The sequence below is a fragment of the Rhipicephalus microplus genome, chromosome 4, assembly GCF_043290135.1.
Source record: "Rhipicephalus microplus isolate Deutch F79 chromosome 4, USDA_Rmic, whole genome shotgun sequence".
In the NCBI taxonomy this organism is placed as follows: Eukaryota; Metazoa; Arthropoda; class Arachnida; order Ixodida; family Ixodidae; genus Rhipicephalus; species Rhipicephalus microplus.
The window spans coordinates 216,698,036-216,717,958 of NC_134703.1; the positions used below are offsets into that span (position 1 = coordinate 216,698,036).

Below are 19,923 nucleotides of genomic sequence, written 5' to 3' on the forward strand. Positions count from 1 at the left end.
AGCCCACTACCACGTGATGGTCGCCCGTGGCCCAATCGTGGCACGCCACCTCTATGGGCCACCACAGGTCATCAGCTGATTCGCTGACACTCACGCGCACATTACACGCGCCTTGCCCCGCACTTTCGTCGTTATCGTTTTCTTCACTCATCACACCCATAGAGAAAGAAGAAGACAAGAGCGGACACTCCGCGAAACCTGGCCTTAGGAAGTGCGTCACGTCTACGTAACGAACTAGTGCTCTCACCAAACGTCAGAGAACGCAAGCGCAAAAAAAAACAGTTATAATCAATGCAACAGAATTGTTTTTACAAAATAATAATTATACGCCCAAATTTGGTATGTTCTTTATACATAAAAACAATTTATTCAACACACCTTACGCGATTATTTTTCTTCAGCCGTACTGTCATAAACACCATCTACCCAGCGACAAGCCCATGCATGACTGACAGCGAAAAGCTTTCGTCGCTTTCGTCAACGTCGGCTGCGTCGGCGTTTTCGTGCGTGAGATAACAGGTGAGGCACGTTTTCAAGCGAAGCTTGTTGAATGACATGTTGTTGGTGTTGTTGGGTCATTTTTTCAGAAAACGGTTACACTTGCGCGAATAAGACACCATGCAACAAACATAGAAAGATGCACACACACACGTTGCGCTTCGAGTGTGCGAGTTTGTTTCTTACGTGGCGTCTCATTCACGCAGTTGTAACCTTTTTCTGAAGCTTGTAAGCACTGGGAGGTTCGCTAAAAAGACAGTTTGTGGCTCTATGCGGCGGCTAGACGGGAACATTGTGCAACGTATGCAGTATAGCAAAGGTGGCATGGCGTCAAGCCGAGGCGACGCGTGCTGCGTCTGCCACGGACGCGAGCGTCTGTGCGCTGAGCATAGCTGGGCAGCTAAGTCATAGGCTCGGTGCAAAATATTGAGAACCATTCGCTGGGCCTCGCATGCTTCACGGCGCGTTTCCCGAAGGCTGGGAACACGAATAATTCTTGGTGTGCCGGAGGCAAATCTGGACTAGCCAAGTGGCCGTCATCTTCGTTTTTTCGCTAGCCTTGTGCCACTAGTGCAAGCTGCTCACTAATTTTTTTGACGTTTCCAATATAATTTTACCGCATAAATTTCAACTACAATTTTTCTTCCCAAGGTACTGCTGATACTGCGTACGTACGAAGGTGTTCTAAAGTTCCCAGGCCGCGATACCATTGCATTACAAGGGATAGCGGCCTGGAAACTTCTGAAGATCTTTGTACGTGGTCTTGACGTATATCTTTGCAAGTCAGAGTTTTATGAGTCAGAGATGTATGACTGGTTTTGTATTGTGCATCGATTAGCTAATCATTCAAAAAGGTTTGTTGGTACACTTATGACGTGCACATATCTTTTTCGTAATTCGACAGCGAAGCATCCACTTACATTTTCAGACCGCGCTGACGCCATGCCGTCCGGCGGCCCAAGCTACGGCAGCTACTGCTGTGTATCGTGGTGCTTCAACAATGGCAGAACCCACAAGAAGCCTGGGACGAGTTTCTTCCGCATACCACGGGACGGCAGGTGTGTTAAAGCTTTTGTGTGATTTGCATGTCTTAAGGCTTACTGTTCGTACTTGCTCAGTGAGGGTAACAATCAAAAATCACTATTCAAGCACTTCCCCTTTCAGCTGATAGTTCATTGCCAATGCAGGATGAAAGCATGGATGCAGTATGCTGGACGCGATGATCTCCTTAGTAAGCCGGCCAGCCTATTGTATGCAACGTACAGGGTTTGTAGCGACCATTTTACTGCTCAAAGTTTCATGGACCCTGGGCACACAAGGCTTACAAGAATGGCTGTTCCCAGTGTGCAACCAGCTGCACCATGTAAGTGATTGACTGAAACTCAAATATGTGCAATAGCAGCCACTTTAATTGAATCAGTGGCGACAGTTAACCGTGAAGATCTCAGTAGCCGATGGAGAAGCCTCACTATAGAAGTAACACTTGGAAAGTCTTAAATTTTGTGAATTGTGGGCTATTACCTTCCTAACAGCAGCTTTACATTTCTGTCGTTTTTTGATGCTCTTGACCTGCGCAACTTGTTTTAAAAGACTTTAAAGGGCTATTTCACGTTATCTTCAAGCCTGAGTGCACATGTACGTATACCTTTCATCAGTGAAAGCTGCCACTGTTGATAATTCAAAAAATCACAAATTACTTGTTTCCTAGTTGGTGCCTTCTCTTTTCTTCCACGTTCGACCAATTTATGCGTTTGAAAGAGCTGTTTAAGTTTCCCCATGCTACAAGCTTTGTAACTTGTACCAACTGCACATATATGCAGGTTCTCTGAGCGTCGCTTCAAGTAGTGACTGTGACATGGCTGCAGAAGCTGCACTGCAAGGTGCGGATGAGCTTCAGTTTGTGTTATTTTAAGCCTCTTACTGATACGTTGTCGTAATTTCATTTCTTCAGGACCTGCCGTAGGGGCTTCAAAAAGCGGCTCCCACACATTGAGGTGCCCCGATGAACAGGGTGCGTTCAGTGTCGCGATTTCTTTTTTTTTTACCGAAATTGACTGTTGACCAAACCTCTGCAGGTGGTAGCTCCCTTGTAGCTGGTGAAAGAATTTCCGCTGATTTCGTCTTGCCGGAGAAAACATTAACCAGTCATTCAGCTGTCACAAAAGGAACTTGTGTGACCGGTAAGTTGTATGTTCACTTCAACACCAGAGTGGATTGATATAGAGACTTCCGCAGGCCGCTCGCAAGATTGTTCTGACAGCACTGTCCGAGGCACTGAACAAGCTTCACAAAACCCTCCAGAAGACGTCCCCGCCAACAGCTCCACGCCTGAGTGCCCTAGAGAAAATGGTGACTATGCTTTTATTGCAGCTGTTTTTAATGTGCTATTTTATGTTTAGGACATTCTGAGGAAACTATCCTCAAAAGGACACTACGTGTGCACTTACAAAATGTAAGGGTGGGCTCTCAGTGATTTTTATTTTTTTTTTGTGCATTGTCAACATTGTGAATGGTTTGTTTTTAGGTAGTGGAATCGAAAACTTTCACCACAGAAAGTTGTGCACCTTGGGTCTGAAAGAGTGAGGAAAGTGCTCGTATGGGATTAGTTGTTCTTCGCTTTTACATCCATTTTTTTTGTTTATTGCAGTGCGTTCCTGTGTGCCAGCGACAATGTCTTCATCAATGAAGTACAAGCAAACCATTAAACATCTGCAAGCCAAAGTAGCAGCACCACGGAAAACTATCAAAAGACTGCGGAGACAACCTCACCAAGCACCGTCATCGACTTCAAAGGCCCTTGAAGTTATCCGAACGCACGTCGCCGAGGAGGTTTTTAAACTTTTTTTTTTTTTTTTTATTCAAGTACCCTAAAGGCCTGGGTAGGCATTACATAGGGGAGTTGTAGCACAATAAAGCTGTTACAATTACAGTGTATAATTTGAATAACAAATACAAACGATTGATATAAATATGCACATACATATGTAGAGATATTATTACTAAACAGTACAGAGATGCTACGTGGAAAAATAAAGAAAGTACTAAAAAAAAAAAAAAAAAAAAAAGGACAACAAAACTCTAAGGAAAATTTTCGCAGTGTTCAAAACAACAAAAGGATGCAAAGAAAGGATAATTCACGTTCATTGAAATACCGCGTACAAGAACAACGACAACAATTACAACAAAACAGATATGCACAGGAACAATATTAACTTTCATTAAAATAACTTTTAAGTTTATTCATGAAATCTTCATGATTTTGGGAAGAAACGACGTCGGTTTGGCTGAAATCTGAGTAGCCTCTACTGAATTTCTTCTTGGATAGGCGTATCTAAAGCCTTAGCATTGATTAGCTAGTACCCTTCTGGCTAGTCAATCCAGACAGATGCCGCTTTCTTCGCCTGGACCAGGGACTTATCTCTGGTCTGCTTCTCTTTCACCGCAGGAGCTACCAGTGGACCAGTTCCTACGCAATGGCGTCGCTTCCGTTCCTGTGGCCCTAGTCCCAAGCAACGACGGAGTCATTAAGATGAAAAACCCTAAAGTGATCCAGTCGGAACTCAAAGCAGCGACAACTCACTATCACACCATCACAGAGGTCCGGCAGTTTGGCAAGGGAGGCATTGTCTGCTTTTCTCCTGACCAGCTCTGTGTCAAAGACTTACTTAAATGCTCGATGTTCGCTACCAATCCGGTGAGCGCCTTCATTCCTCCTCACCTAGCATGCGTCAGAGGTATTGTCCGAGGCGTAGACATCAACATGACTCCAGCTGAGGTCCTAGAGATGTTCTCTGAGGCAGGTGCTATTGCAGTTTATAGATGCTCACGAGTTGTAGAACAGACAAAGATCCCTACTGAGTCTGTAATTGTCACATTTGCCGGGTCGATTCGCCCCACTGAAATCAAGGCGTGGCCTTTAATATTCAGAGTCGAACAACTGTCACCTCGTCCCCTCCAGTGTCAGAAATGTTGGCGCTATGGACACACTTTAAAAGGATGTAGGTCAGCTCCCAGATGCCGAAAATGTGGTGAGGCACATACTGCAAATGAATGCAATTGTACTGAAGAAAAGTGTTGTCTTTGTCATGAGCAGCACTGCGCAGATAACGCTAATTGCTCAGCCAAAGCGCGGGAGACTCAAATTATGGAAATTGTTGATCGCAGACGCTGTTCACGAAAAGACGCCATCGCTGAAATTCAGGCAAGAACCCAGGGATATGCTGGTGTTGCAGCCCGACATAATGCAACTTTAGAAGCTTCTCTTTCAGTGTCCATTGCAGACATGATTGAAAAAGCGATGGAGAAAGCTATAGATCGCCTGGCCACCACCCTTTGTGACTCCTTAACTCATATTGTAGCCACTCAGTTGACGCAAATATATGGGACACCAAGAGATATGAAGGATACTTCCCAAGACAACGTAACTCTCCCACCAAGTGAAGCAGACGCAGAGTCATCTCCTTCAGGGGTACAGGCTGCAGGGCCCTCTTGTACAGACAACCAGAGGATAGGTGAAGACATACTAGAGGATGATCAGGATTATGATGATATGGACATGGACATCAAATCCCTAAAGCGCACTCGATCCCCTGTCTCCAAAAATACTGGCTCTTCAAAACATTCAAAAAACAAAAAATTCCAGAAGGAGAACCTATCGAAGAGCGATTTTCTTAAAGACAGCATTTTAGATAAGGTAGTTGCCGAAACAATTCTGTCAAAATGATAGGTTCTATCAAAATTCTTCATTGGAACTGCCGATCTATTCATTCAGCTAGTACAGATTTATTGTATTTATCTTGTAAATTCAATCCAGACATTATTGCACTGCAAGAAACGTGGCTGTCAGCACATAATTCGTTTTACCTACCTAATTTCCGGTCTTTTCGCCTGGATCGCCCATCCAAAGGTGGAGGTTTAGCGTTCTTTGTCAATAATAAAATTAGTTCAAAGATCAAAACTTCGTACAAAAGTATATCCCCCGAATGTGAAATTTTCGCTTTAGACATCACCTTGCCTGGATGCTCTCCCTTCTCTCTGGTAAATCTTTACTTTCCTCTGGGTGTACAAGACACGCGATGTTTAGACATGGCTGTTAGTTCGTGGTGCACAGAAAAAATTATGGTTGGAGATTTTAATTCTCACCACACTAGTTGGGGTTTTAGGACTGATCAATGTGGACAACGCTTGTGGGACTGGTCTATAGACCATAATTTATCATGCCTCAACGCTAGAACTCCCACATTTATCCGAGACCGATCCCGCTCTGCCTTAGATTTGAGTTTTATCAGCTCGGGTATTTCTAGCGTATCTTGGACTACTCTAGACTGCGCCACCAACAGTGACCACTTACCAGTACTGTTTGAAATTTCTTGCCCCATTATTCCATCTTACTCCCAAGCTCGAACCTTTATCAATTATTCCAAATTTAAAAATGACCTAGAAGTTGCTTTGACTACCCCCACTGAAGACAACGATGAAAATAAAGCCATGAAATTAAGTGCGGTAATTAAAAGAACGTTCAAAAAAGCAGAATTTTCTATTGAGTCTGATACGAGAAAGCCTTGTAGTCAGTGGTGGAATTCTGAGTGCTCTCGTGATCATAGACGACGACAAGCGGCTTGGAAGCAGCTAATTCATAATCAGTCCCCCAAAAATTGGGCAGATTACAAGTTTATTGCTGCTACATTTAAGCGCACCGTGGCTAAAGCTAAAGAAGACTATGACAAAAAACATTTCGACTTTCTTTCCAAACCTAGAAATAAGAAAGCGTTATTCCGATATATGAGATCGCGCAAAATTCTGCCGTCTCTAGCTAACTCTGATTATGACAGGTTATCGACGGAAGAAATGACTAATTCGTTAGAGGCAATCGGAAGAGGTTTAGCTAACAGATTTTCGTCGACTTTGACAATCAACTGGCAAAAGTCCTCTATAAAGACTGACTACGAAAAAGTGACATTGCCCGAAATGTCAAGCGTAATTAGAAACTTACCCTCTTCGGCTCCTGGTCCTGACGGTATAACAGTTCCTATGATTAAAATTTTATTCCAGATATCACCCGGCGACGTCCTCAACCTTATAAACTATTCCTTAAGCAATGCCTGGATACCACATGACTGGAAAATAGCTAGAGTGATTCCCATATTAAAAAAACAAGGGTCAGGTTTTAACATTGACAACATCAGACCAATCTCTCTAACATCTCACCTGATCAAAATTATAGAGAGAGTTCTCAATAATAGAATAAAAGTTTGGATGGCTGACAAGCTAATATTGAAACCATTTCAAATAGGTTTTCGTAGCGAATGCTCAATTTGGTGTGCTCATGCCGACTTAGAGAGCCGAATACAGCTTGCCCGAAAAAGACGACAATACGCGGTACTAGTAACACTAGACATAGCTAAAGCTTATGATAGCGTTGAGCACTCAATTTTATTGAATTCTTTACACGAATGTGACTTTCCGCGATATATTGTTGATTGGGTAGCAGAGTTTCTAAAATCGAGAGAATTTTATTGTGCAAAGGATGGATGTCACTCATCTAAATTCAAACAGCAACGTGGAGTACCTCAAGGGGCGGTCCTATCTCCGCTGTTATTCAATGTGTTGATGAGCTCAATTCCCATTGAACGAGATATCACTGTCTACATTTATGCAGACGACATTGCATTTTTCGTTGCAGACAGTGACATTTATTCTTTGCATCAAAAATTGCAAAAGTACATGTATTCTCTTGAAATTTGGCTGCATTCAATTTCATTGTCTCTAAACATCAGTAAAAGTGCGCTCCTGGTGTTCCCTATAGCAGATTCTATTCAAATTTCAGTACTTTATAATCAGGAACCGATTCCACAAGTAGAGTCTATCAAATATTTGGGCATTATTTTTAACGAGAAACTTAACTGGAGCCCTCACATAGACTATAACGTGGCAAAGGCACAACGAGCTTCAGGCTTATTGCGAAGGTTGAGCAACAGAAAATATGGGTTACGTAGACACACCTTATTAATGATATATAAAATGTACATGAGCCCAATACTCGAATTTGGGTGTATATTATTTTCGGGTGGCCCTACGTACAAAATTAAACCGTTAGTTCTATTAGAGCGAGAAGCGTTACGGTTGTGTTTGCGACTCCCCAGGTATGTCGCTATTAATGTACTATATCAGGAAGCTCGCATACCAACTATTCTTTGCCGATTCCGTATCTTAACAGTACAAACATACTTGAAATTTTACGGCTTATCAGCGAGACGGTCTGCATATGCCTTTATTAGTGACCCCGACGCCTTCTTCCTCGCTCACTGGCCACGCTTTCGTACTCCCCAGATTATTTTTGTACAAAAGAAACTTGAAAGCATAAAGGTGGATATCAGATCGGTAATTGGAACCAAAGCATTAAATCACAATATTACGATAGAATGTGATGAAATTTTTCCCCCACTATCTAAGTTTCAATCTTCGAGTTACTTAAATGACAGGTTAGAAGACTACATAGCTCATGCGGAAATAAAGAACATAATAGCCACAGACGCTTCTGTGAATAAAGAAAAGGCAGCAGTAGGAATCGTCTCAGATTACCTCGGTTGGTCATTCTCGGTAAGAATACCAGACTTCACTCCGGTTTTCGAAGCTGAGCTCCTGGCTATTATTTTAGCGCTACGAAAACTTCCTTCAAACGAAGAGAGTGCAATGATAATTACTGATTCTCTTTCGCTGTGTACTACTCTCACAGCTTCAGAACAATCAAGAGCTCTAGCGACATTACAAACATTAGTTCCACCTCATGTGAGGTTCCTGAAGTTAGTCTGGGTCCCGGGACACTGTGGCATACGGTTGAATGAAATAGCCGATTCACTATCTCGAGCCACACTTGATGGCCCTGTGATCTCGGTACTACCAGAATCGGAACACATAGTGTCGATCAGATATAGAAAATGGGCTATTTATACGGATATTATGGAAAATATTACTAAATATACGGACTATCAGCACCTAACATACCCCTGGAAACCTCAGTGGAGTCAATCTAAAAAGTTAGAAGTTATTTTAACCAAATTTCGATGTCGTGTCCCTCCATTAAACTTTTACTTGCACAGAGCTGGTCTGGCGATATCCCCCCTGTGTCCATTCTGTGAAGAAACGGAAACAATAGAGCATTACTTTATAACATGTAAAAACTATTCATTAATTAGGAAAAGACTTTTAATTGTTCCGTTTCAAGCAGTAGGTTTAAATTTAACTGCAGATAATGTTCTAAGTTTCGGTGCCTTTAGCTTGGGACATTGCCACAGGAGCGTATTCGATGCTGTATGCAATTTCATTCGAGAATCAAAGCGCATGTCATAATAATGCCTGCTTAAATATATTTCTGAAGACACTTGTCTAATTTTGAATGAAATTTGCATATTCATTTGATTGTGACCGGGTGAGATAAGCTCGATTGTCTGGTCTACTCAAAATTTCTGTCTTCCACTGTAGTATTACCTCACCTTTTCTCTTCTTGATTCAATCTTCAATTATTTGTTTAGTTTAATATTCCTTTTTAGTTAATTATTATTTTCTATTACATCATTAGTTTTTTCATTAAGGATAAACCTTTTAATATATCTCATATAGGACACTTCTAGATTTCATGGCCAATCCCCCATAGTGGGTATGTGCCAGTGCGAAGGGGCAACAACAACAACAACACTCCGCGAAACCTGGCCTTAGGAAGTGCGTCACGTCTACGTAACGAACTAGTGCTCTCACCAAACGTCAGAGAACGCAAGCGCAAAAAAAAACAGTTATAATCAATGCAACAGAATTGTTTTTACAAAATAATAATTATACGCCCAAATTTGGTATGTTCTTTATACATAAAAACAATTTATTCAACACACCTTACGCGATTATTTTTCTTCAGCCGTACTGTCATAAACACCATCTACCCAGCGACAAGCCCATGCATGACTGACAGCGAAAAGCTTTCGTCGCTTTCGTCAACGTCGGCTGCGTCGGCGTTTTCGTGCGTGAGATAACAGGTGAGGCACGTTTTCAAGCGAAGCTTGTTGAATGACATGTTGTTGGTGTTGTTGGGTCATTTTTTCAGAAAACGGTTACACTTGCGCGAATAAGACACCATGCAACAAACATAGAAAGATGCACACACACACGTTGCGCTTCGAGTGTGCGAGTTTGTTTCTTACGTGGCGTCTCATTCACGCAGTTGTAACCTTTTTCTGAAGCTTGTAAGCACTGGGAGGTTCGCTAAAAAGACAGTTTGTGGCTCTATGCGGCGGCTAGACGGGAACATTGTGCAACGTATGCAGTATAGCAAAGGTGGCATGGCGTCAAGCCGAGGCGACGCGTGCTGCGTCTGCCACGGACGCGAGCGTCTGTGCGCTGAGCATAGCTGGGCAGCTAAGTCATAGGCTCGGTGCAAAATATTGAGAACCATTCGCTGGGCCTCGCATGCTTCACGGCGCGTTTCCCGAAGGCTCGGAACACGAATAATTCTTGGTGTGCCGGAGGCAAATCTGGACTAGCCAAGTGGCCGTCATCTTCGTTTTTTCGCTAGCCTTGTGCCACTAGTGCAAGCTGCTCACTAATTTTTTTGACGTTTCCAATATAATTTTACCGCATAAATTTCAACTACAATTTTTCTTCCCAAGGTACTGCTGATACTGCGTACGTACGAAGGTGTTCTAAAGTTCCCAGGCCGCGATACCATTGCATTACAAGGGATAGCGGCCTGGAAACTTCTGAAGATCTTTGTACGTGGTCTTGACGTATATCTTTGCAAGTCAGAGTTTTATGAGTCAGAGATGTATGACTGGTTTTGTATTGTGCATCGATTAGCTAATCATTCAAAAAGGTTTGTTGGTACACTTATGACGTGCACATATCTTTTTCGTAATTCGACAGCGAAGCATCCACTTACATTTTCAGACCGCGCTGACGCCATGCCGTCCGGCGGCCCAAGCTACGGCAGCTACTGCTGTGTATCGTGGTGCTTCAACAATGGCAGAACCCACAAGAAGCCTGGGACGAGTTTCTTCCGCATACCACGGGACGGCAGGTGTGTTAAAGCTTTTGTGTGATTTGCATGTCTTAAGGCTTACTGTTCGTACTTGCTCAGTGAGGGTAACAATCAAAAATCACTATTCAAGCACTTCCCCTTTCAGCTGATAGTTCATTGCCAATGCAGGATGAAAGCATGGATGCAGTATGCTGGACGCGATGATCTCCTTAGTAAGCCGGCCAGCCTATTGTATGCAACGTACAGGGTTTGTAGCGACCATTTTACTGCTCAAAGTTTCATGGACCCTGGGCACACAAGGCTTACAAGAATGGCTGTTCCCAGTGTGCAACCAGCTGCACCATGTAAGTGATTGACTGAAACTCAAATATGTGCAATAGCAGCCACTTTAATTGAATCAGTGGCGACAGTTAACCGTGAAGATCTCAGTAGCCGATGGAGAAGCCTCACTATAGAAGTAACACTTGGAAAGTCTTAAATTTTGTGAATTGTGGGCTATTACCTTCCTAACAGCAGCTTTACATTTCTGTCGTTTTTTGATGCTCTTGACCTGCGCAACTTGTTTTAAAAGACTTTAAAGGGCTATTTCACGTTATCTTCAAGCCTGAGTGCACATGTACGTATACCTTTCATCAGTGAAAGCTGCCACTGTTGATAATTCAAAAAATCACAAATTACTTGTTTCCTAGTTGGTGCCTTCTCTTTTCTTCCACGTTCGACCAATTTATGCGTTTGAAAGAGCTGTTTAAGTTTCCCCATGCTACAAGCTTTGTAACTTGTACCAACTGCACATATATGCAGGTTCTCTGAGCGTCGCTTCAAGTAGTGACTGTGACATGGCTGCAGAAGCTGCACTGCAAGGTGCGGATGAGCTTCAGTTTGTGTTATTTTAAGCCTCTTACTGATACGTTGTCGTAATTTCATTTCTTCAGGACCTGCCGTAGGGGCTTCAAAAAGCGGCTCCCACACATTGAGGTGCCCCGATGAACAGGGTGCGTTCAGTGTCGCGATTTCTTTTTTTTTTACCGAAATTGACTGTTGACCAAACCTCTGCAGGTGGTAGCTCCCTTGTAGCTGGTGAAAGAATTTCCGCTGATTTCGTCTTGCCGGAGAAAACATTAACCAGTCATTCAGCTGTCACAAAAGGAACTTGTGTGACCGGTAAGTTGTATGTTCACTTCAACACCAGAGTGGATTGATATAGAGACTTCCGCAGGCCGCTCGCAAGATTGTTCCGACAGCACTGTCCGAGGCACTGAACAAGCTTCACAAAACCCTCCAGAAGACGTCCCCGCCAACAGCTCCACGCCTGAGTGCCCTAGAGAAAATGGTGACTATGCTTTTATTGCAGCTGTTTTTAATGTGCTATTTTATGTTTAGGACATTCTGAGGAAACTATCCTCAAAAGGACACTACGTGTGCACTTACAAAATGTAAGGGTGGGCTCTCAGTGATTTTTATTTTTTTTTTGTGCATTGTCAACATTGTGAATGGTTTGTTTTTAGGTAGTGGAATCGAAAACTTTCACCACAGAAAGTTGTGCACCTTGGGTCTGAAAGAGTGAGGAAAGTGCTCGTATGGGATTAGTTGTTCTTCGCTTTTACATCCATTTTTTTTGTTTATTGCAGTGCGTTCCTGTGTGCCAGCGACAATGTCTTCATCAATGAAGTACAAGCAAACCATTAAACATCTGCAAGCCAAAGTAGCAGCACCACGGAAAACTATCAAAAGACTGCGGAGACAATCTCACCAAGCACCGTCATCGACTTCAAAGGCCCTTGAAGTTATCCGAACGCACGTCGCCGAGAAGGTTTTTAAACTTTTTTTTTTTTTTTTTATTCAAGTACCCTAAAGGCCTGGGTAGGCATTACATAGGGGAGTTGTAGCACAATAAAGCTGTTACAATTACAGTGTATAATTTGAATAACAAATACAAACGATTGATATAAATATGCACATACATATGTAGAGATATTATTACTAAACAGTACAGAGATGCTACGTGGAAAAATAAAGAAAGTACTAAAAAAAAAAAAAAAAAGGACAACAAAACTCTAAGGAAAATTTTCGCAGTGTTCAAAACAACAAAAGGATGCAAAGAAAGGATAATTCACGTTCATTGAAATACCGCGTACAAGAACAACGACAACAATTACAACAAAACAGATATGCACAGGAACAATATTAACTTTCATTAAAATAACTTTTAAGTTTATTCATGAAATCTTCATGATTTTGGGAAGAAACGACGTCGGCAGGTAGCTTGTTCCAGTGATATATTGCGAGAAAGAGGGGGGATTTACTTAAGAAGTTTGTTCGAGCAAAAACGGGTTGTACTTTAAAGGGGTGATCCAGGCGCGGAAAGATACGATGGGCGGCCGTGATGTGGCGTACGCAGAACGATGATGATGAGTGATAAAGTTTGTGGAAATGAGATAGAAGTGCTATGATTCTTCTATTCTCTAGGGTGCTTAGATTCAGAGATTTTTTTAGGTTAGTTATGCTTGATGTTCGTGAATAATCTTTGGTAATGAAGCGGGTTGCTTTATTTTGAATTGCTTCGAGTTTGTTGATGAGATAAGACTGGTGCGGGTTCCAAATAAAAGATGCATATTCTAGTTTTGCGCGAACCAACGTCGCATAGGCCAATAATTTAGTAGACTTGTTTGCCAAATAAAGGTTACGCCTGATAAAACCAAGAGTTTTGCATGCACTGCTACAGATTGCTTCGATGTGGTCACTCCATGAAATGTTAGAAGATAAATGAACTCCCAAGTATTTTATTGTATGCGCACGCGCGATGACTGAGTCATTTATCAAATAATGAGTAAGCTTAGGATTAGACACTCTAGTGAAGGCTACAGCCTTAGTTTTCGAAGTATTTATCTCCATTTGCCACTGTTCACACCAATCTGCAATTTTCGCAAGGTCAGATTGCAAAGCGTCACTATCAGAGGTGGTAGTTATTCGTCTATAAATTACGCAGTCATCTGCGAATAATCGAACTGTAGATGAAATGCTATTGCTGATGTCATTTACATACAACAGGAATAAAATAGGCCCCAATACAGAGCCCTGAGGCACCCCTGACTTGACCAGTGATCGTGAGGAAGAAAATTTATTGGCAGTTACAAATTGGTACCTGTCGGTTAAGAAATTCCTTATCCAATTCACAACCTGACTATGTATATTAAAATAGCGAAGTTTTTGTAATAAACGGTTATGAGCAACCTTATCGAACGCCTTGGCGAAGTCGATAAATATGGCATCTATTTGCGATGAGTCATTTACAGCTTCGTAAATGTCAGAGACCAGCTCGAATAACTGCGTCTCGCAGGAGCGACCCTGTTGAAAGCCGTGCTGGTTGCTGAAAAGATGGTTGTGCTTTGTTAGGTACTTCATGATTGCCGATGATATGATATGCTCTAATAATTTACATGGTATACTGGTCAGCGAGATTGGTCTGTAGTTGGTGACAGATGACGGGTCTCCGGATTTAAAAATTGGCACTATTTTAGAAACTTTCCATCCGTCAGGAACGCATCCTGACTGAATCGATTGCTGGAAAAGGCATGCAAAAATGGGAGAAATAACAGGTTTAGTTAACTTTAGCAGTTTAGGACAAATACCATCTGGACCAGGAGCAGAGCTGCTAGAAAGACGATCAATAGCAGCTTCGATTCCCTTTTCAGTGATCACGATGTCCTCCATGATGGAGGTAACGGAGCCATGATGGAGGTAACGGTAACTTCTTTCTGCACATGTTCGCTTGAGGCCCAAACGCAAGGGCAAGCGGTTTCCCGTGTGGTTCAAGAAATTTGCTCTTCACTTAAACTTCCGAGGTCCGCGAGCATACTGATTTCTGGCTCCATATTTTTCTTTGCCCTCCCGGCGTTCATTAAGGAGGTGGCTAGCTAATGTAAAGATGACTCCAGGCATAATTCCAGGAATCCTTTCTTCCATTGCAACAAATACTCAAGCTTGGAATGAACGGGACCGAGTGTGCGCTTTAGTTTTCGACGAAATAGCACTCAAAAAGAATTTGTACTATGATGCTGCAAGAGACGTTGTCCAGGGTTTTACAGATGATGGCACTCATCGCACTTCAACCATCGCTGATCGAGCACTGGTTTTTCTTCTTGTTGGCGTTTCGAGAAAGTGGGTTCAACCGGTTGCTTTTACTATAGGGCACACATCAACACCATCATCTGTTATGCATAACTTGCTGGTGTCACTCATTTTGGAGCTTAGGAGCATTAATATTGCAGTGAAAGCAGTCATTTGTGACCAGGACAGTTCAAATGTAAGTCTCGCTAACCAACTAAGAGTGACTGTAGCAAAGCCTTTTTTTTTTTTGAAGTTAATGGTGAGCGGGTATATTACATTTTTGATGTTCCGCATTTAATTAAAACAACGCGCAATAATGTCCAAGCACACAAGTTATACATTGGGGATGACATCGTTAACTGGTCGCACATTGTAAGCCTTTACCAATCCTCACATGAGTTGCGGTTGCGATTGGCTCCAAAGTTGACTGAACGGCACGTTCATCAGAAACGTTTTTCTAATATGAAGGTCAGCAGAGCAACTCAGGTCCTCAGTGCATCAGTTTCGATTGCTATCACGGCATTGGTGTATGCGAAGGTGCTGCCTGCCTCGGCCATCACTACAGCTCAATTTTGTGATCGTATGGACAGGATTTTTGATGCCTTGAACAGCTCGAGTAGAAAAAGAACTTCGCAAAAGCTGCGGCATGCAATCATGAAAAATGATTCAGAGCTGATTGACTTCCTCCAAGGCCAGCTTCCCTGGATTGCATCATGGCAGTTTGTTGGCAGACGTCAACCACAAACCATCGTAGGTTGGCAAATTACAATTCAGGCAATGTGTCAACTATGCGACGACCTCTCCAAAAATTACAATTTTGAATACCTGTTAACACGCAGGCTTCAACAGGATCCTCTGGAGAACATATTTGGCCACATTAGGCAAAAACAGGGTTGCAACACCAATCCCAATGTAGCACAATTTATTTGTGGCCTGAAGCACATCTGCATAAGAAAACTCTTCAAGCTGTCAGAATACGGAAATGTCGAGGATGATGAATGTGACCTCCTCCAGAGCAGCTCTCGCCATTCTCCCTCACCAGTGCGTCTCTTGTGGATAATGAAGAGTGTGCACAGCCACAGCCTGACGACTTTCCCGCTCTAGACGATCTCTCTGAACTTGCGACAAACGTTCACTCCCATATTATCGATGACTCCGCTGCATATTATGTAGCTGGTTTTCTCATCAAACACTTCCTTCGGAATGCATGTGACGGTTGCAGTTGCCCACAGTTACTGAAAGACGACAGTGAGACGCTTAAGGGTACCCACCAGTATTTCACAATGCTCAAAGCATACCACGTCCCCAGCAAACTTTTTGGGAATCACACTGTGCCATCAGAAGCAGCTTTTGCATACGTACAACTTGAATCTCACTTTCTTGCCATAATTGAAACCACTGCACATCACCTGAAAGTGTGCGATGTTTTGTATCACCATCTGTCAAGTGTTGGCCATTTTCATTTCTGCTGTGCTGGGTGTCGCGCGAAGTTTCTGAAAATGTTTTGCCGGGTATCGTTTATGTTGGCATGTGCGTTTTGTGAACCGAAACTTAGATAGGGTTAGGTTCCAGTCTTCGATCTCAGGCATACAGCTTGACAAGTTCAAAGGTTAGCAATTAGCGGCGGGTTTACACTAAAGTATTCGAGTTGAGCCGAATCCTGCAATAGCTTTGTTATGTTATTACTTCGTTACAGCAGACTTCATTATGGTCTTATATGCTTATATTCAGCTCAACTGGACTAGCCACTCCTTCGTTGCATACATTGTTTAGGTTACCCGCTATGAGGAGTAGGGACACTGTGTATTCGCTCGATGTGATTTGCATAACCTTGAAAAGAATGTTGGGTATCCTGTCTGTATTTTTGTAGCAAATGCGGGCGAACTGTACACTTTACTGTGGGTCGCTTGGTCACTGTGTATGCTTTATCTCTCCAGCTCAAGTAATATATCGATAACAAAACCGCTTGTTGAAATGTCTTCGAGCGGGTAAGGAACACAGTATGAAGTGGGCACGGCTCACGTTATCACGCTTTTCGTATTTTAGCTTCTCATCAACCTCCTCATCTCGCCCATCAAAATTTTCAAAAGAATACTCAAACTTGTAGCGTTTGATGGGGCTGCGGACACTGCCATTTTATTTTTATATAGCTTTTGAGTGATAACGTACGATGTAGAGCCTTTGTGAAAAATAATGAGCCAAAGTGGTTTCCTTCTGCTATTTATTAGCCCTGTAATACCGCTCTCGTAGCACCAATTAAGGTCCACAATTCTGGATAAGTGATGACTACAATCTATTTTAGCTCGCAAGCGTCACAGCAACACTCAGACGCAAATCACTTGGGATCTTAAGCTTTTGATGAAGGCGACGCATAACAAAAGCCACAAAACCTGCCAGTGTTGTAGCATAAAGTTTGTCTTTCACGTAGTGAGCAAGCTGCAAAGCCCTACCTTTCTGAGGACAAGCAGGCATCAAGACTGCTTTTTTTCATTTTGAACTAGCTGTTCTTAAGCACAGCCAGCACACTGCACCTTTGCCGTTCTGCTATATTGTGTCGTGTGGTTTCTGTGTGCTCTTTTTTTATATGCATTATTTCGGTTAACCCCAGGCGTGATTCGCGACTTCATTGCTGTGTATATGTCACTTCTTCCTTCTTCATCAGCATTGTGCGCTGTGTTTTTGCCATAGATCCTTACTTACCCACTGGCCCGGTGTGTAATACTTCACCAACTTCTCGGCTTCTGCCAACTTTAGCGATGTGTGCGTTGTCTGTGTTCTCTCTTTATTTGTTACAATTTATTTGTAAGGCGAGATGCATTTGTTGTCTACCTTTGTCATATTGTGCTTTTTATATTCTCAGACTCTACCTTGCCTTTGAATAAAACATTACGGATACTCTGTCTCTTTGACTGATATATACATTGATCACTCGTTCCAAAAGAAAAACACAAGCGCGATGAATAAAACCGTAGTGAATTATCATTACCTGCATCTCTTTTTATTATAACTTAATCGAAATAAAAATTACGTCACGACCGATTCGCACGAACCACTGAACAAAACAAAACAGGGAATCGCTAAATAAAAACGACCTACAAAAACTATTTATTTGGGCAATGAATAGTGGTCTGAAATCATGAACTTTCGTCATAGCCAAACGTCGGTTATGCAAAGTAATTCAAAATTTGCGCCAGTGAAACCGAAACAGGAAGCGCACGCCACTTGCTCTCACCAACCACTAGGTGTGCTAGGGTCGATTGGGCCGCTGGGGTCTACGGGAGTGTCCACTCTTAACCTTTATTTCTCTATGTCACACCTGACAAAAACTTCTGCCAGCTTTCTCTTCTGGCCTGCCGACGCGTTCTCCTGCCTTGAGACTTTATTTTCTTGAAGGTGTCAAGATTTTCGGCTGTTGGTGAGTTCCGAAGCAGCCTCCAAGCTCTGTTTTGCTGTTTGCGCGCGTTTCGGCATTCAGAGTTCCACCATGGCACACGCCGTTTTCCAGGATGTCAATTTGTTTGTGAGATGCATTTTGTTGCAGCATCAATCAAAAACGCTGTGAAGTAGTTGACAGCAACATCAATGTTCAAAGTACATATGTCATTCCAACCTAGACGAGCGATAGTATAAAACTGTTCCCAGTTGGCTCTGTTTATGAGCCACTTGGGAACACGTGGTAGACACTCAGTTACTGTAGTTGTGCTCAAAACTACGGGGAAGTGGTCACTTAAATTCCGTACAGATTACTGAAGACTTTCCACTGGAGTAGAGGCACAAGAGATGAAGATACTATGCTTAGGTCTATGGAGGAGTAGGTGTTATTAGCGAGATTATAATAGGTTGGTTCTTTTCAATTTAGGAGACACGCGCTCGACGAGAGGAGGAACTGTTCAATCAGTCGCCCTCGCGCGTCATACCGAGAGTCACCCCATAGCCTGCTATGCGCAATAAAGTCTCCAAGGAGAACATAAGGCTCCGGAAGTTCATCAATTAAAGAGTGCAAATCACGTTTTTGCAGCTGATAGCTAGGAGAAATGTAAATAGTGCAGATTGTGATCAGTTTATCAAAAAGAACCGCTCGAACACACACTGCCTCAAGGGATGTTTGGAGTTGTAAGTGTGTGCATGCAATTCCTTGATTCACTATGATGGCAACACCTCCGGATGATGTCATGGCATCAACACGGTCGTTTTGGAAAATAACGTATTTATGAAGAACATTTGTGTGTTTTTTTTAATTCATGTGTGTTTCTTGTACACACAGCACTTTTGGTGACTGTTCGTGTAAGAGTTCTTGGATGTCGTCAAGGTTTCTGAGAAGGCCCCTGACGTTCCATTGTATGATTTGAGTGTTCATGGTGAATGTAAAACAGTGCTGTGTGTACGAAAAGCGAGTGGCTGTTTAGACAGGGAGTTTGAGTTCACTTAACAGGGCCGTCACCAGGCCCTGTTATCTGCTTTTTGTTTTCTTGGCGCGCTCCAAGGAGCCACGCCGCTCTTTCAGCACCAAGGGTACCGACGTATCCATTGCCTCCTCGGAGGCACTGAATGCCCGCACGTGCGGGCTGTTAGTTCGAATTTCGGGCCTCGCCTGGTGAGGTGAGGCTTTGAGACCCGAGTACTCTGGAGTCTCCGGTCTCTGTTTAGGAGTCGGTGGTGTAGCCTGGGCTACAGCCGCCTTGGGGACAGGTGCCACAACCACCGGCTCGGTATGCGCGGGCCGATGGAGTGGCGAGGGCTGGTGCGGTGGTGCCCCCTGACGCGCCGCATCAGCGTATGTAGGTCCATAGAATGGAGCGACTCTTCGCCGTGCTTCCTTGAATGAAATGTTCTCCTTCACCTTCAACGTAATTATTTCTTTTTCTTATATCCAGTATGTGCAGGAGCGTGAATATGCGGCATGGTTTCCTTCGCAGTTTACACAGTGTGGCGGTTGTTTGCAATTCTCAGACACGTGGCCTAAGACTCCACATTGTGCACAAGTCTGGCGACCACGACAGGTTTTAGAGCCATGGCCATACCTCTGGCATTGGAAGCAACGACGAGGGTTTGGTGTGTACGGCCTGATAGATGTCTTCGTGTACCCTGTTTGAAGAAATTCCGGTAGTTTACTGGATCCAAACGTGAGTATTAGGTGTTTTGTCGGTGTTTCCTTATTATCTGTTCTGATGATGATTCTCTGTACATTAGTGACATTTTGGCTCTTCCACCCCTCCAAAAGTTCAGTCTCAGTCAGGTCAAGTAAGTCCATGTCAGATACCACTCCGCGAGTTGTGTTCATTGATCTATGTGGT

The 19,923-nt window shown here is 43.1% G+C and overlaps 2 protein-coding genes across 5 annotated transcripts; both read left to right on the plus strand.

Annotated features, from left to right (window-relative positions):
* Nucleotides 1-212: 212 nt before the first annotated feature.
* On the plus strand, nucleotides 213-2,732 carry LOC142814102 (uncharacterized). Of its 2 annotated transcripts, XM_075892040.1 has the most exons (6): nucleotides 213-519; nucleotides 1,427-1,556; nucleotides 1,686-1,861; nucleotides 2,319-2,378; nucleotides 2,450-2,509; nucleotides 2,574-2,732. In XM_075892040.1, the coding sequence occupies exons 2-6, from the start codon at nucleotides 1,441-1,443 to the stop codon at nucleotides 2,714-2,716; spliced, it is 555 nt and encodes a 184-aa protein (XP_075748155.1). In that variant the 5' UTR covers nucleotides 213-519; nucleotides 1,427-1,440; the 3' UTR covers nucleotides 2,717-2,732. The 2 variants fall into 2 exon arrangements, with proteins under 2 accessions (XP_075748155.1, XP_075748156.1); XM_075892041.1 differs by lacking the exon at nucleotides 213-519 and having other exon boundaries at nucleotides 1,380-1,556.
* A 6,485-nt stretch (nucleotides 2,733-9,217) lies between these two features.
* LOC142814750 (uncharacterized) lies at nucleotides 9,218-17,696 on the plus strand. 3 transcript variants are annotated; one of them, XM_075893989.1, is made up of 8 exons: nucleotides 9,218-9,524; nucleotides 10,432-10,561; nucleotides 10,691-10,866; nucleotides 11,324-11,383; nucleotides 11,455-11,514; nucleotides 11,579-11,683; nucleotides 11,739-11,852; nucleotides 12,151-17,696. In XM_075893989.1, exons 2-8 carry the CDS (start codon nucleotides 10,446-10,448, stop codon nucleotides 12,372-12,374), a joined length of 855 nt encoding a protein of 284 aa, XP_075750104.1. In that variant the 5' UTR covers nucleotides 9,218-9,524; nucleotides 10,432-10,445; the 3' UTR covers nucleotides 12,375-17,696. The 3 variants fall into 3 exon arrangements, with proteins under 3 accessions (XP_075750104.1, XP_075750106.1, XP_075750105.1); XM_075893991.1 differs by lacking the exon at nucleotides 12,151-17,696 and having other exon boundaries at nucleotides 11,739-12,009; XM_075893990.1 differs by lacking the exon at nucleotides 9,218-9,524 and having other exon boundaries at nucleotides 10,385-10,561.
* The last annotated feature ends 2,227 nt before the right edge of the window (nucleotides 17,697-19,923 follow it).

Coding starts and splice junctions, on each gene's coding strand:
- LOC142814102 (XM_075892040.1), top strand. CDS start 1,441: ATGCCGTCCGGCGGCCCAAGCTACGGCAGCTACTGCTGTGTATCGTGG. Junction 1,557..1,685: donor CGCATACCACGGGACGGCAG/GTGTGTTAAAGC, acceptor TTGCCAATGCAG/GATGAAAGCATGGATGCAGT. Junction 2,379..2,449: donor TGCAGAAGCTGCACTGCAAG/GTGCGGATGAGC, acceptor TCATTTCTTCAG/GACCTGCCGTAGGGGCTTCA.
- LOC142814750 (XM_075893989.1), top strand. CDS start 10,446: ATGCCGTCCGGCGGCCCAAGCTACGGCAGCTACTGCTGTGTATCGTGG. Junction 10,562..10,690: donor CGCATACCACGGGACGGCAG/GTGTGTTAAAGC, acceptor TTGCCAATGCAG/GATGAAAGCATGGATGCAGT. Junction 11,384..11,454: donor TGCAGAAGCTGCACTGCAAG/GTGCGGATGAGC, acceptor TCATTTCTTCAG/GACCTGCCGTAGGGGCTTCA.